At 41.8% G+C, this 15,716-nt stretch overlaps 1 protein-coding gene across 1 annotated transcript; it reads right to left on the bottom strand.

Moving 5' to 3' along the window:
• Positions 1-6,653: 6,653 nt before the first annotated feature.
• On the bottom strand, positions 6,654-11,720 carry LRATD1 (LRAT domain containing 1). The gene is made up of 2 exons (XM_075269162.1): positions 11,559-11,720; positions 6,654-7,889 (listed from the first exon to the last, which is right to left on the bottom strand). The coding sequence occupies exon 2, from the start codon at positions 7,848-7,850 to the stop codon at positions 7,029-7,031; it is 822 nt and encodes a 273-aa protein (XP_075125263.1). The 5' UTR covers positions 7,851-7,889; positions 11,559-11,720; the 3' UTR covers positions 6,654-7,028.
• Between the last annotated feature and the right edge of the window lie 3,996 nt (positions 11,721-15,716).

Here is a 15,716-nt window from a genome sequence, read left to right as displayed (position 1 = left end):
GGATTTAATTGCCAAATTAGTATTTCTATTCCAAAAGGAACAGATTCCCAGCTATGGACAGCGCTGTTTCGGCCTATTGGGCCTCCTCAGCATAGCGTACGGATACTGATTTGGCAGAGTGAGAGACTATAGACCAGGGTCAGGGGATAATCGTACACATCAGGGAGAGTGTGTGCCTACATAGGCAGTACGGAGACTTACAAGTCATTCCTGCTCCGCTAGGGATTCTGGGTAAAAAATATGCAAATCTATTATTCATTTATTAGTATTATTATTTAGCATTAGTATTATTATTAGTAACAACATAGATTGTAAGCTCTTTTGAGCAGGGCCCTCAGTCCCATTGTGTGAAATGACGTTCTTTGTTATGTATGTCTGTATCTGAACCCTATAAATTGTACAGCGCTGCGGAGTATGTTGGCGCTATATAAATAAAATGTATTATTATTATTATATAACTCCATATTAATAGTAATTAACCCCATCATGTCCTTCACATTAACCCCTGCATGCCTCATATAAGGGTTACTAATATGTGAGCCATATGGAGGTAGTAGTTAAGGATCTTAATGATGGATACTCAATTAGGATCTCCATGTCGCTGACATATTAGTAACAGTTATGTACAGGACATGATGAGGTTAATTGCTATTAATATGTGGTGTATAGAGTTCCTAAATTGTAAGGTTGCTTCTCTTAGTGGGGTGCCACACAATGTACCTAGATGGGGCTATAACCACATCCAGTCCCTGGTGGCCGGTGCTTTCACCATTGCCCACCCCTATATTAGAGGCTGGCAGCCTATATATACTCCCCTATAGTTAAGGCTCAGGTTTCATTCTGATCACTCTTATTATAGCTTTGCCTTGTGCTGCTCCTCTGTTATTCCTCCTAGAAATTTATGAATATATTAAGAGCTGGGTGTGACCATTTCCTTTCTCAAGGCATGCGTCCCTACAACATGAACACTGATTGGTCATTGTCAGGCCATAGGAACAACCCTTCCCCCCGAATGGTAACACCCAGTTGTTAATTCAGTTATACATTTCGAGTAGGAATAACAGAAGAACTATATGGCACATTGTAAAATAATCCCTAGTTGGATATTTCATTAAATTGCTACCATAGAGTATACTATATATTCTCATATATTATACATGTCTGGCAATTGCTCTACAAGTAAAATGTTCCATTATTTTTGCATTGTGGGGACTACAAAGACAGACATGTTAGGAAAAATGACAGATCCTGTTTAATAGCATTTATGGCACAACTCATAGAATACCTCGAAACGGGTTGGGTATTTAGATAGTGATTAAAAAAAACTCAGTTTTTATCAGATCGATGCAGATCTCTTTCCTGAAACATAGATAATATGGGATTGCAATTTGCCTAATGGTTTACATACAAGACATAAGACATTTGCCTAATGGTTTACATAGGAGGGATAGCTGTAATGCGAATCCATGTCCACCACATGTTCAATTTATACAAAGGCATGTGTACATAGACATATACAGACTCCATTACAGGTCATATTATAAATCAACACTCTATGGTCATGTAAGTGGGTCTGTATGACTGACAACTGGTCTGCACAGAGCCCAATACAGTAGCGCAGGTCTCTATGTGTCATTGTGAAACCTATAATCTACCTTTAATTAAAGGGGTCTTCTGGGATTATGATACTGAGCTCTACTTCCCTAACTCAGACATTGACATGACCCAAATGCTACAAGTTAGTCTCACTCAAATAAATGGGGCTGAGCTGTAATACCAAGTCCAGCCACTATCCTATGTATGGCACTGTTCATAGCAAATAGTAAAAATGTCACAGAAACCAATATCATAGTGTCTGCTAACCATGAGGCTAAACCCCCGCATGAGCCTGTAGTAAACGTCAATGGTCACATTGTAAAATAATCCCTAGTTGGATATTTCATTAAATTGCTACCATAGAGTATACTATATATTCTCATATATTATACATGTCTGGCAATGGCTCTACAATTATCCATCTGTCACTGCTGTTGAGCGCAGGACATGTATATATCACACATGTCATATAGCCGCCTTGTAAGCACTGGAGCTATATAAATAAATGATGAAGAATTCCCTGGAAAATATACAAGTCTATGCAGCTCGCAGCCAAAAAAACAAGCTTTGTCCGGGAAAGTCCAAGGCAATGTAGTGCTCGTGTCCTCGTAAGAAGGAAGTGCTTTTTTTGCATTCTTTTGTATTTTGCATGTACAATGTTTGCACCAATATAGTGGCCAGATCATGCCCATAGATGGCAGCTGATTCAAGGTCACAGGATGTTGGCACGAGCTTTCACGGTCACCCGTACAGATTCAAGGGAACAATCGTGTTCCTTTGTTCAGATCCTCGTTTTAAGCAATACATGATATTACTTAGTAGCTGAAGCAGAGGACCCTGCCAAAAAGTCTTTATTTAGGGTTTTATAGCCGTACACACAAAGTATGCTTTTAAAGGGCTACGACACAGCTTCCTGGCTATACAAAAGCACAGTGAACCCATTGTTTCACTTCATTGCAAAACAGCCCTATTTATATATAGTCTGGGGACACACAGGCCGATCTTGCACAGTTTGGCCCAAAGATCTGTTTCTGCTTGAACAAGTTCGGATAGAACCAGAAGCTAAATTTAATTACTTTGGGGTGGATTCACACCTGCGCTGGTTTCCGTTTGGGAAATTCGTTCCCCATTCCGCTTGAAAAATGTGGATAAATCCTGCAAGTAGTGCTTTTCTCTCTGCATTTATCAGGCAGAACCTTGGCGGACACCATTATAGTCTATGGGGCCCGTGGGTTGCAGCATTTTAAGTGGATTGGACTTCCATTTTTCGGACCCAAAGAACAGAAACCAAAATGCCGGTGTGACCCTAGAATAAGAGAAGGTGAGAATAATTGTCATTTTTTACACCTTCCCTGGGCCACCCCTATTAACTTTTGAGGTCTGAAGAGACCCTAGTCTATAATAATTTCCATTTCGGCCTACTGGTGAGAAACTCTCAAAGTTTTGGGACAAACCTTAAACTTTTGGAATATTTGGATCAAATCCAGTTTGTTATGAACCAATTTGCACATTCCTAGCTGAGACGAATTCCCACAGTACAAATAGACCTGTGTTTTGGGTATTAATCCTGCAGCATGTAAGTTATTGCTGCAGCCAGGGGCGTAACTTGAGGGGGTGCAGATGGTGCAGTCCCCCAGGAGACTTAGGGGGACCATAAGCACTGGCATCAGTATTGAGATTGCGGCTTCCGTCTGGCCCATAAGCCAAGGAGACCCACAGATCCCCCTAACCACACTAAGGTGGATTAAACTCCTTAGCACCCACAACCATCACTATCAAGAATTCTCTGTAGGGATGAGGTAGAGGCCCTGGACAAAAGATTGCACTGGGGACCAACAATATTTTAGTTATGCCACCTACTGCAGCTTTTATCCATGGCTTTCAACCTTTGCTATACACAGACTAAAAGCAGAGATGAGCAAACTGGTTTGTATTAGGCTGTGATTGGTTGCAAGTGTCATGAGGTTGGAGACCCCTACTGAGGCCCAATGACAGACCTCAATGATCCCTCAGGGCTACTGACATCAGCCAGGAAGAAGGAAGAGGACTGAAGATGCCCATGAAGGAGCACTGAATGACGCAAGGGAGCCTAGCAGAGGTGAGTTAAGTTGTGTATGGCTGTATATCTTATTTGCCCTCCACTTATTATAATCTGGTTTCTGTAGGAAGCCATGAATTCACCCATACAGATGTACACTTGGTTTAACCTGGCATGTATTTGGGGAGAAAGGAGTAAGCCACTGCTAAACACCCATGGAGTTTGCATATTTGCTTGGTATCTAATTTGTTGACCTCCAACATGTCCGATCCTTTATCATGATAAAGGATCGGACATGTTGGAGGTCAACAAATTAGATACCAAGCAAATATGTAAACTCCATATGGAATCCTGGTAAGATGTGCAACCAAGGCCACAAACCTGTAAGGACTCAACAGAAACTATAAGGTTATTCAACAATCTTATAAAAACTGCACACAAAAGCTTTAGCACCAAAATTGGAGGCCTATGGGCAAAATATATCAGCAGGTGCAATTGTTGTAATGCTCAAGCCAAAAATAATACCACCATACAGTGCCATAGTACTGCAAACAACGTTAGTATATAATATACAAATACTGTAACAACATTCAATAACCAAAAATACCATAGCTAGCATTGCAACCTAAAGATCACATGACCATGCTGCAGCTCAGTCCATTGATTTTAATGGAATGGAAATGTGGCATTGAAATGTAAACAACGGGTGTGATGTCACTTCCTGAGCACAACCCCTTTAAATGTCCGGGAGAGGAGTACAGTATTACTACAGCATCATCTCATCATCATATCCTATAACTATGAGAGGACATGGGGAAGAAGTGTAAAGTAAACTGTATGTATCAGGATGTTCAGGATGAATACAGTCACATTGCCGCTGTCTGAATGATGTCTTATAAGTAAAGGAAAGGAGGATATAAAGAGTAGATAATCAGTATACAGTATAATAGCCCGGCACATACATTGATGGTGCAAAACGTCACTTTCTTCATTACATATTTACATAGAAATATGTACTAAGAAATAGAAATTCACATATTTGTAGATCCATAAAATGTATCAAGAGACCTGGAAATCAAGTCCTAGATATCAAGGTGATAATACATAGGACATAAGTGTCCGCTCCAAGTCAAGTCGTTCTCTTCTAATGAATAAAATCGTGATACAAAAACATCATTTCATATATATGGGGACATGGTGCATTATTTATTGACTATGCACTAGTTAATGCACAGCACTATAGTAAACAGGTTTTCCAGGACTTAGATATTGACGGCCTATCCTTGGAATAGGTCATCAGTATATGCTTGGTGGTGGGTGGGTGGGTGGGGGTTCCAACACCTGGCACCCCCACAGATCAGCTGGTGAAAGAAACCACACTATTCAGTTGTTGCTATACCAAGCACTGTCCTACACATATCATGTATTGCAGTCCTGCCTATTCACTTGAAAGGGACTGAGCTTTTGCTGTACCATGTGACCAATGAACATAGTGGCACTGTCAAAGGGAAGAAGCTGCAGCACTCATGAGCACCGCTGCCTCTTCGAGCTGAATTGAAGGGCTCAGATGTTGAACCTCCCCCACTTATCCCATATTGATGCATAAGATAAGTCATCAATATACAATTTCTCTATAATGACCCCCAGGTTGTGATGTAGTATATAAAGCAAATCCTCCATTATCCCATCACAGATACATAAAAAAAAATCTACTTGGAAACAAGATACGCAAAGTAAGGGTAAGGAAAATGGGAGAAAGAAAAGGAAAAAAAAGAGACATTTCTTGCCCAATTATGGTGGCCATGTTGGCATATGGTCACAATCTACAGAGCAGCTACCTTGATTTGCCCGTTTTACTAAATAATTCCCCATGACACAACAATTCTGGAACACAATTTTTTAGAGGTCTAGGTTGGGCTGTTTCTTAGTTATTTCTCCTAAAAATGTAGTTATGTTACCAGTAGGGGACGTGACTAATACTGTACCAATTCTCTCTAGGCTGCGCTGATGAAGTCCAACCAGACAGAAATGGTGCTGTCCATAGCTGAGAAATTGATTTGGTTATAATCCCGCATTATGCAGTAAAGACTTCTGGGAAGTCGGGCATGATGTTCAGGGTGCTTCCCATAGAGGGCAGCATAACAGAGGCACTGTCTCCCTGTTTACATCTTTGGAGACAGATTTGCATATTCTTCCACTGTACAAATAGTCAGTATTGTCTGTGTAGAGACACGCCCCTTTGAGAAGCAAAATGGCAACACCCAACGATCAGCTTATTCATAGCATAACAAGGGAACGGCACAACACAGACATATAAGAAAAGATGTTTCTGAAATGCTAGATTATAGAGAGTAAACATATTTACTAAAATAGACATGTCAGGAGTGGGGACAGGACCCCCTTTAAGTTTAACTACAGGTCTCCGAGATTACATCTTACATCCATGCTCTTAGAACGTTGCATATAGAGTTACATATACAGTAGTCATGCATACAGTTCCTCACCTAAACAACAGAGGTCTTAGAAGGTCCTACACCACAATGGGGTCTTTGTGTTCTCACCAGCAATAGTATTCCACAGTGAAAGCTCCTCTTACTGATGATTTAATATCTGCTCATGTTAGGCAGGTGACGTGAAATGAAATCTATTCATGGACGCACATAACACCTTGCATTAAAAGAACTGTGAAGTTATTGCCACAACTACTTCCCAAGAACAACTAATGAACAGCGCGATATACTGTAAGCAGATGCGTGCCCTCGAGAAAACAGGTTCTCCGATACCTATTACGTGGCCTCCTACAACATAAAGACCATAAAGTGGGCCCTAATAAGCTGAAATCGAGGAGGTTGATCTTCTCCCAAAGCTTTGATACGCTACGTAGTAATGCCTTATCTAGGAACGTACCCAAAAATAGAAAACAAAGTGTTAATACCAGCTATAAATACTCCGCATTCAAGGGAGATTGGAACTGATGGATCGGAGAAGACAGAAACAGTAAAAAGAGCCAGGCTTAATATGCAAATAGAGAAATTCAATTTATTGGCCTCTGTGGTTAAACAGTCATGGAGTAAAGCCATGAAAATAAAAATTTCAATTTGAAATTTTATTTAGCATGTCGCTAAATGCTTAATAAGACATCAACACTACAGCCAACATACTCAGGATTCGTTGTTGCTTTTTTTTTTTTTTTCGTTTTTATATACGTGGTGATAACCATGTTGTAAAAGCCAAAAAATAAATAGTGGCTATGGTGTAATGCTGGTTTTAGGAATGTTGACATGATCCTTAAAAAGGTGTCCAAAAAGGTGCAGCCTCATTTGGCAAATCATGGAATGGTCTCCATCCCAGTCCCCATCCTTAGCTCTCCACCATGGAGAGGTCTTACTTGTCCTTACTCCTTGTTCTCCATCATGGAGAGTTCCTTGATGACCCTTAGTTTTCCGCTAGCGTCCAAATTACGTTTTTCACGTATAAGTTCCTCCAAGCTGTGAAACCTCATGGTATGGATGTTGTTTTCTTCCAGGTGGAGCTTCAAAAAATACTGAAGGTTGCCAGAATGGACCTCCCCGCCTGCTTTGAATTCTCTGTTGCCAAACCTGCACCAGGCTGCGAAGCTTTCAGAGTTAGTCCAGCAGATCTCATCACTTCTTAAGCCAAGATGTCCACATGCGTTTTGGAGGACCAGCTCGGCCGTCAGGGGTCTATATCGATACCAACTACTCACTACCCTGCCCATACACCCTCCGCCTACCTCAAAAACATTGTCTTTGCGGATCTCCCCACGGTGCAAGTGAATAATTTGTCCCTGCCCAATGTAAACTGCCCAGTGAGGTGACGGGGGAAGAGTATGGTCTGGTGTGGGGCAAATAAAGATCAATTCCAGGAGATCCCCTGGTTTGCAAAAGGTCAACAAGCCTTGCATAGGATAGACACTGAGGTCCTGGCTGCCCCTGAGCTTGGAAAAAATGCATTCCTGGCAACTAAAGGCAGAAAACTCAATCTCATTGAGTAGAATATGCCCCTCACTTTCGCTGGGACTTGGGTCCCTCACAGTGTATCGCTCAGATTGCCCTCTATCGTCCAGGTCCTCCTCCTCATCAGAGAAAAAGTATGCCACCCCAACTCGTAACTCGTCCTTTTCTATCCCAGAAGGGTCCCCTGTTGGCAGCTCGCTGTAATTCAGGTGGGTGATGCGATCCAGTTGATTTCCCATCAATGACAGGACGAGGCAAAGTCAATGGGAACGCCAGTTCTGTAAGGAAAACAACACCATTAGTAACCCAGAAAGTGGACGGAATTGATGAAAGTACAGCAGAGAAGTCGCACCCATTGGATGATGGTGGAGAAAGCGCACTATTATTACAGTATAGCGCTCCACACCAACCACCAAACTCTTATAAACTATTGCGGTGATGGAAATTACAATGGTTCAGGAAGGTGTAGTCCCAGACATGATACCGCCCCAGGCCAGTGCTGTGCTCACCTTCCCTTCCTCCAAATATAATTTACTTAACCAACTCACTGACACAGCAAATGTAGGATTCCTTAAAGGGAACCTGGAAAATGCAGACGGCATGTTATAGAGCAGGAGGGGCCTAGAAGATTGACATCTAGTCTTGTTGGAAAGGTTCCAGTATAATGCGTCATTGGTTAATTCTGCTGAGCTTAGGAGTCCAGTGGGCGGCCTTATCAGTCTTCACTGTAGGACTGTCAATCAGCAATTAGGACCGCCCACTGGACTCCTAAGCTGAAAATGAAAATAAATTACAAGTTATATTGGAATTTTTCCTATAAAACTATATATCGATGTGTTCAGCATCTCCTGCTCTATAACATGCTGCCTACAGATTGGATTATATATTAAGTGCAACCATTTCACTTTTAGCAGACCATAGACAAAGTTTCCACCGTATAAAGATACAATACATAACCTATTCTACGTTCAACAAGACTTTCATAAATTGTTGGCATAAACATCACAGATCATTTGTTGCAATAGGGAGTCAAAAAAGAAAAAAAATGAAAAGATCCCATTGTATAAGATCTGATTTATCTGAATATTACGCTATGATGGACTACTAGTGTAACAAAGGCCCCTATTAGAACCACAAATCCCTGACCAATTGTGGGCCTGACCACCCAAATAAACATCATCCTATAACAACCTACGAAGCTGAAAAAATAACAATACCTGCCAATAAAAAATATTCTCCGAGACAACAATTACAATACTTAATAGATTATAGTAATGTAAAAATCAATCACATCTATATAATTGGTTGGCGTGGGTGATCAGACCAGATTGGGGTCGGCTTACACTGGTATAAACAGAGCTAAGAATCATTTCATAAGGGGTAATATAGCTCTTTAGGGAGACACTGCCTTTGCAGGCCACCTTGTGGTATGAATCTTACAAACCACACATGCTTTGCTAAGAATTTTGGGAAAAGAATGCTAATAAATTCTCCTTCATGCAAAAAAGAAAATGTGCTCTAGCACCACCTTTTGGAAGGTAGCTCTCTATAGATCAATACTTTGTTTTCTAGAAACATAACAACATGATCTGGGAATAAAGCCAAGCCAGAATAACTCCTCTTCTCATACCATGCTATTAGGTTTCTAAAAAAACAAGCATCAATCTACAGGGAGCTCCCTTCCAAATAGTGGCGCTAGAGCAAATTTTCCTTTTTTCCACCAAAGAAAATTTATTTGCAAAGGAAAACCTGCTCTAGCACCGCCATTTGGAAGGCACCTCACCTTATTTTCTAGAAACCTAGTGACATAAAAAGAGATATTCTAGATCAGCTTCAATCCCAGATGATGTCATGCTTCTAGAAAATCAGGCATTGATCTTAAAAAGAGCTACCTTACAAAAGGTAGTGCTAGAGAAACTTTTCCTTTTTTTTTTTCCACCGAGTTGCAGGTTTTTTGGCCTAAGAACCGGATTTTATAAATCAAAATCTGAACGGATTGTTAGTTTATTAACAGTTCACTTGCAAGAATGTTGAAGATAAAAGACCGATAGGGGTAAAAAAGTAAAAATTATCACCTAAAACTAACCTTACAGTATCGCCACATTGAGGCCCACAGATATACACTAAACCATTGTGGGCAGCCTCACGCAGGTAGAATTAAAGTTACAATTTTGTTAAAATTTCATCACAATTTTGCAACCAGGACACCCCAGAAAAGACCATTTCAATTCACTCCATCCACTTTCGGGCATCACGTGCTGCCACGCGGCCAAGTGACAAGAGACTGAGGCAACCGTGTAGTTTTATCCTAATATACAAGTCTTAGACACCACACAATGATATCTGCACAAGCCAACCGATGCAGAACAGACTGCCTCACATGCATGCTCAGAATATATAGCTGTGTGGCTCGTGTCCCAATGCAGTTATTTATGTCCCTTAAAATGTTATTTGTCAGATGTTATATGATAAGCCCCCAAGTGAGGGCAGCACTATACAGGGGAACATAGAGCGAAGCATTGTTCAGTGCTATGGGATATGTTCAGTATGCAGAGATGAGCAATAAATGTACAATATTGCAAAAATGGAACGTATTGCATAGTCCTATAAGGATGCAAGCGATCCCTATGCCATGCATATACATACCCTATACATGACTTAGTCATACATCAATGATAATGTACTGCTAGAACCCGTCAGTCTGCAAAAATAGCATTAACATGCAAGCCATAGAAGACGTGCAATATACTGCACATGAGTGATGTATCCTATACAGGCAGTGGAATGACAAAAGTAATGCAGCGGTTATTTATAGCCTATCCAGTTGTACTGACAACGTATACCATAATGAATGTGGAGTATATACAGTACAGTACATCCATTTAACACATCTGTCAGGATTATAACATATGCCATATGGAACAGCTACCTCCTGCCTGGCTGACATGAAGAGGTTTGTGCTACATTGTAACCAGAAGCCACTTACCCCCCCCCCCCCCCGTTACAATGTATCTAGGCTATTTGCATAGAAGTCTATGGTGTATAAAGTTATGGACTAGATGTTGGCTTTGTAGACGGAGGGAAGATAGAGTGCTAAGACACAGGGACAAGGAATGCTGGCAGTTCTCGTCCTTCACTTGTGTCTGACTTTGTTGCCCCCCCTTGTGATGGTTGTATTTATATTTGGGTAGTGTGAATACATCTCTGCACTCTATACGCTGTATTGTTTTATTATAAGAGGACCAGATAGCAATGAATAGGTCCTAGTAGGGTAATGAAGAGTTAAATGCACATGTCCCTATGTGTGCAGACTTATATAAGAACCTAGTTTGCCTATATGTTAAAACCAGCGCCTTTCCATCCCCCCCTTCCCAGTATCTGTGATCTACCTAGCTACAAGACTGAGCTAGCCCTAGGGGATGCTGCACCCTCGCTGCTGAGCGTCTCTTCTGCCCACCGCACTACAACTTTCCTTCTAGGGCACAGCTGGTCACAATGAAAGACGACTAATGCCATCCCTAGGAGCGATGTGCACCCTGCCAGAATAGCCACCTATCAGTCAGGCCACTACGAGCCATGACATAGGCTTCCACTCCATCCATTTATTCATTTCACATTGCATAAGCAAAATGTAAAAGGGGCTGCAAACCCTCTGCTGCCAAATCCGATGAAAGGTGAAGACGCGGGTCCTCAATTCAATCTATTTCCCAATACACAGTAGTTATTACCCACCATCGATTCTTGGAGGAGATTACCCCTGGGAATGGATTAGCCTCTATGGAGAAATGTTGCAAATGAAAGTTATACAGTAATGGAAATAAATAGTCCGGATAACTGGCAATCTTTGTACAGTGCTGCGGAATATGTGGGTGCTATATAAGCAATGGGAAATAAATAAGTGCAAGGAAAGGACCTTCATAGATCATAGGGAAGGAATCCAAGCTTACCCTTGTGGATGTGTCTGCGGAGGAGGCTAGAACTCCTATAGGTTCCTTTTCCTCTCCATGGGCTGCAGCAGAGGTGTAGGGAATATCCCCCCCGGCCACTTCTCCAGGATTTTTTTTCCTTTAACAGAGCTGAGCTTCACCTGCGACAAGAAGCAGCTACTGGGCTTGCAGCCCTTGTGAGTGCAACTACAATGGGCTATGACTTTTCTGTGTACGCCCAGCAAGGTTCTCATTGGTTTCCAAGTGCAAGGAGGTGTAGTGCGAGGCTTGTGAACAATGCCCCTGCCTCTTGGCTGTCACTCACAGAGTGGGAAGGAAGGGCATCTTGTAAATCTCCCCACCTCGCTTTGATCTGTAGTTTGTCATGAGCAGCACAGCTAGGCATTAGCGACAAACTCATTCATTTCAGGTTGGCTCCTTCCCTGCTGCACCTTGCAGTTCTTAGTCGCTCTAGCATTAAGATGTGGCTGTTAACTCTCTGCAGGCATTGTCAAGCAGGCAGCAATCTGACTCCCGGGCATTGACTCCTGGCACTGGTGGCTGACCCTTCATTCCTTTTCTGCTTTTGTGATAGTAAATAGGGGACAGTCTTTTGTTAAATAGACGGAGTGGTCCATGTCCTCTGCATGTCGTCCAATTTATTATTTATCACCATCTCAGCAAGGAGTCCATTCCAAATCATAGCCATTGATTGATGCTTTCTCGACTACTTCTGCTAGACGCCGGTTCCTGCACTCACTACTCCTTCATGGAAATTTCCTAGTATAATCTTTCCTAATATAGGAACTTCCTAATATTCACACTTCCTTATACAGTATATTCCTTCCTAATATTCGCACTTCCTAATATAGGATCTTCCTAATATATTCATTAATAATATAGGAACTATCTAATATAACCCTTCCTAACATAGGCACCTCCTAATATACTCCTTCATAATATATTCCTTCCTAATATTCACACTTCCTTATACAGTATATTCCTTCCTAATATTTGCACTTCCTAATATACCCCTTCCTAATATTCACACTTCCTCATACAGTATATTCCTTCCTAATATAGACACTTCCTAATATAATCCTTCCTAATATTCGCACTTCCTAATATAGGATCTTCCTAATATATTCATTCCTAATATAGGAACTATCTAATATAACCCTTCCTAACATAGGCACCTCCTAATATATTCCTTCCTAATATAAGAACTTCCTAATATAATCCTTCCAAATATAGGAATTTACTAATATACTTCTTCCTTATATAGGCACATCCTAATATTCTCCTTCCTAATATTCGCACTTCCTAATATATTCCTTCCTAATATAGTCACTTCTTAGTATATTCCTTGCTAATATTCGCACTTCCTAAGATACTCCTTCCTAATATAGGCACTACTTAATAAAAATCCTTCCTAATGTAGGCACTACCTAATATAATCCTGTACAGCTCATGAACCATATTAAGATCCTTAAAGGGGTATTCCCATGACACTTGTCCACTAACCTGCAGGCTGCTGTGCTCTCTTCACTTCCTGCTTTTCTCGGCACATAGGTGGGCGGGGTTTCACTTGCACGGGATTGGTTGTAAATGAATTACCACAGTGTGAAGCTGATGTAGCAGAGCTGGATTTGAGTCAGTTTGCATTACATACAGAGGTAACAGACTCCCTATCTCAGCCCTTATCAGCCAAATTCAATTAAACCGACTGATAAGAGCTCAGAAATCCCAGAGCTCTCACCTCCCCTATCTGAGAAGCTCCGCTACTTATCAGACACAAACAGCTCAGAGCTGCTCCCAGCCCCTCCCCCTCTGAGAGCAGGCAGCTATATCACTTGACAAATGAGCAGATAATCCCAAGGGCCATAGAAACGCAGTGTAAACAATGAAGTGAATAAATTAAGATAGCGGCCAAAGCAGTTTTGATTAAGCAATGCATTTAGGAAAAGTCTTAAATCCACATAAACTAGCAGTATAGATAGGATCCTTGTGATGGGACAACCCCTTTAAAAGAGTTTTCCAGGGAGTCTATCATGACTTACTCCCTCTGCTGTATTGTGTCCGATGAGTCAAGGGTGTCTGAACTGGTTCCTACCCAGAGTTACGTGACCTGAACCAGCACCCAGTCAATTGGTCACTCCTCCTTCTCGCTTCGCCCTCTTCCTTTATATAATGGGGGTTGGCTTTGCTATAGTAATGATGTATTCTCATTTACAGGGGCCTCAGACATTAACATCCACACATGTCAGGGAAATTCTGCTGCGAGTTCTATAAATTACCATAGGAGAAAACTACCCAAAGTTGTGTAACTGGTTTCTATGAGTCATAATTCAGTTTTTGTCATGCTGGTAGATCAGAGGGGGTTCGCCAGCTTGTGGTAGCTAATCCACCGTGTTCTGTGCCCATGTGCCCCTAGCCAAAGGGAAAAACACATTCGATCCCAATTGCACCTCCAAATTGTACAGTACGTAGAAAGAACATCTCTGTGTAAAAAGAGAAGAGCATATCCTTGCATTATACAGAGAACATTTCATTTCAGTTTATAAAGTGTAATACCTAATTTGCCCTGTGGTGGTGCTGCAGGTTAAGTGAGTGCTTTCTGATAGATTCCCTAGCAGCAGGACTAACTGCAATCAATGCCAATTTAGTTACTGAAAGGGGTTCTCCAGGGAGTCTATCATCACTTACTTCCTCGGGTGTTTTGTAGGTGATGAACCCAGTGGTTTCAGGACGGCTTCAGGTTTATGTGAACGGAACCAGCATCTGACCCCTCTGCCTCCTTCCTCCTCTTCTGTGTTCACTGTTAGTTACTTGTATCATGGAGGCTGACTTTACTGTTACTGTAGACTGTGGTAGCCGTGAACATGGGAGAAGAGAAAAGAGGTGGAGAGATTCGGGAGTTGGGTGCTGGTTCTGATCATGTGACCCAGGGTTGAAATCTCTGGATTCGTTGTATACAAACCCCAGGGAAAGTAAGTGATGACAGACTCCATGTAGAATTCCTATCACTAAACAAATAAAGTATCTGGTGTGAATTACCCGCTATTTGCCCTGATGGGGTTCATAATATTTAGGCCTCCTGTTGCTGAGATTTCAAGCGATGAGTTGTAATCTGTGAGGGAACCTTGCACAAAGTGTTTACTTCATCTGCAGTGCCCCTGGAGGTGAAATTATGTATTACACTTGAAATGAAATGAAATGAAATGTGCTGTCTGGGTAATACAGGGATCTGCTCTTCTAGGTTAATAAAAACATGTCTACTTTCTCTAGAAACAGTGCCACACCTTTGCATGGGTTGTGTCTGGTATTGCAGCTCAGCTCTATTCACTTCAATAAAGCTGAGCACTAATAGCAGACATGAAGATTCTTTTTGTACCTACTGTACAAATTGTGGGGCCACATTTATTAATGTCTTTGGGCAGGGCCACAATGGCAGTTAGGGGGAGTTCACACGGAGTAACGTGCCGCGTGATGTGGCGCGTATACGGCGTGTGAGACTTTGCGCACCGTAAAAGCTCCCACTGATTTCAATGGGAGCTTTTACGGCGCGCAAAGTCTCACACGCCATATACGTGCCACATCACGCGGCACGTTACTCCGTGTGAACTCCCCCTAATGCGGAAAACATGTCAGCGACTAATCCCCTGAGATCGACAATAGAAACCAATAGAACTGTTTGGGGAGTCCCCAAGTGGACCTCAAGAGCGGAAAATGTGAACCTAGCCTAATATTTGCAAGAGTATACATCTTCCCGCTAATATCCCGGCACTCCATTTATTACTAAGCACCTACCGGTACTTCCCATAGAAGTGAATGGGGCGTTAGTCACGCAAGCGCCCTGGCATTTCATATTGCAATGGTGACATCAGAGTGATTTTCAGTCCCCCATTCTTATGATCGCTGGATGTCTCAGTTCTTGGACCACAAGTGATCTGACACTTATCCCCCAATATGTAGTGGCACAGCCCCTTTAACTCTATCTGGTTATGATTTGACACTTTGTGGTTTTGAGTAAATGTCCACTTGTATTTTATTAGATCAGTATTTTATCACTTGCCGCTCCGCACCGTACTTTTACGTCACCTTGACTATGTTGTTTACGTTCAGTGCAGTAATAGTATGGTGATGTTACATGGCCAAGACCTGGGACTGGCTGCCAGA

This window comes from Leptodactylus fuscus, chromosome 3 (assembly GCF_031893055.1).
Source record: "Leptodactylus fuscus isolate aLepFus1 chromosome 3, aLepFus1.hap2, whole genome shotgun sequence".
Taxonomy (NCBI): Eukaryota; Metazoa; Chordata; class Amphibia; order Anura; family Leptodactylidae; genus Leptodactylus; species Leptodactylus fuscus.
This window is presented reverse-complemented; position numbering and strand designations above follow the sequence as displayed.

Coding starts and splice junctions, on each gene's coding strand:
- LRATD1 (XM_075269162.1), bottom strand. CDS start 7,850: ATGGGAAATCAACTGGATCGCATCACCCACCTGAATTACAGCGAGCTG.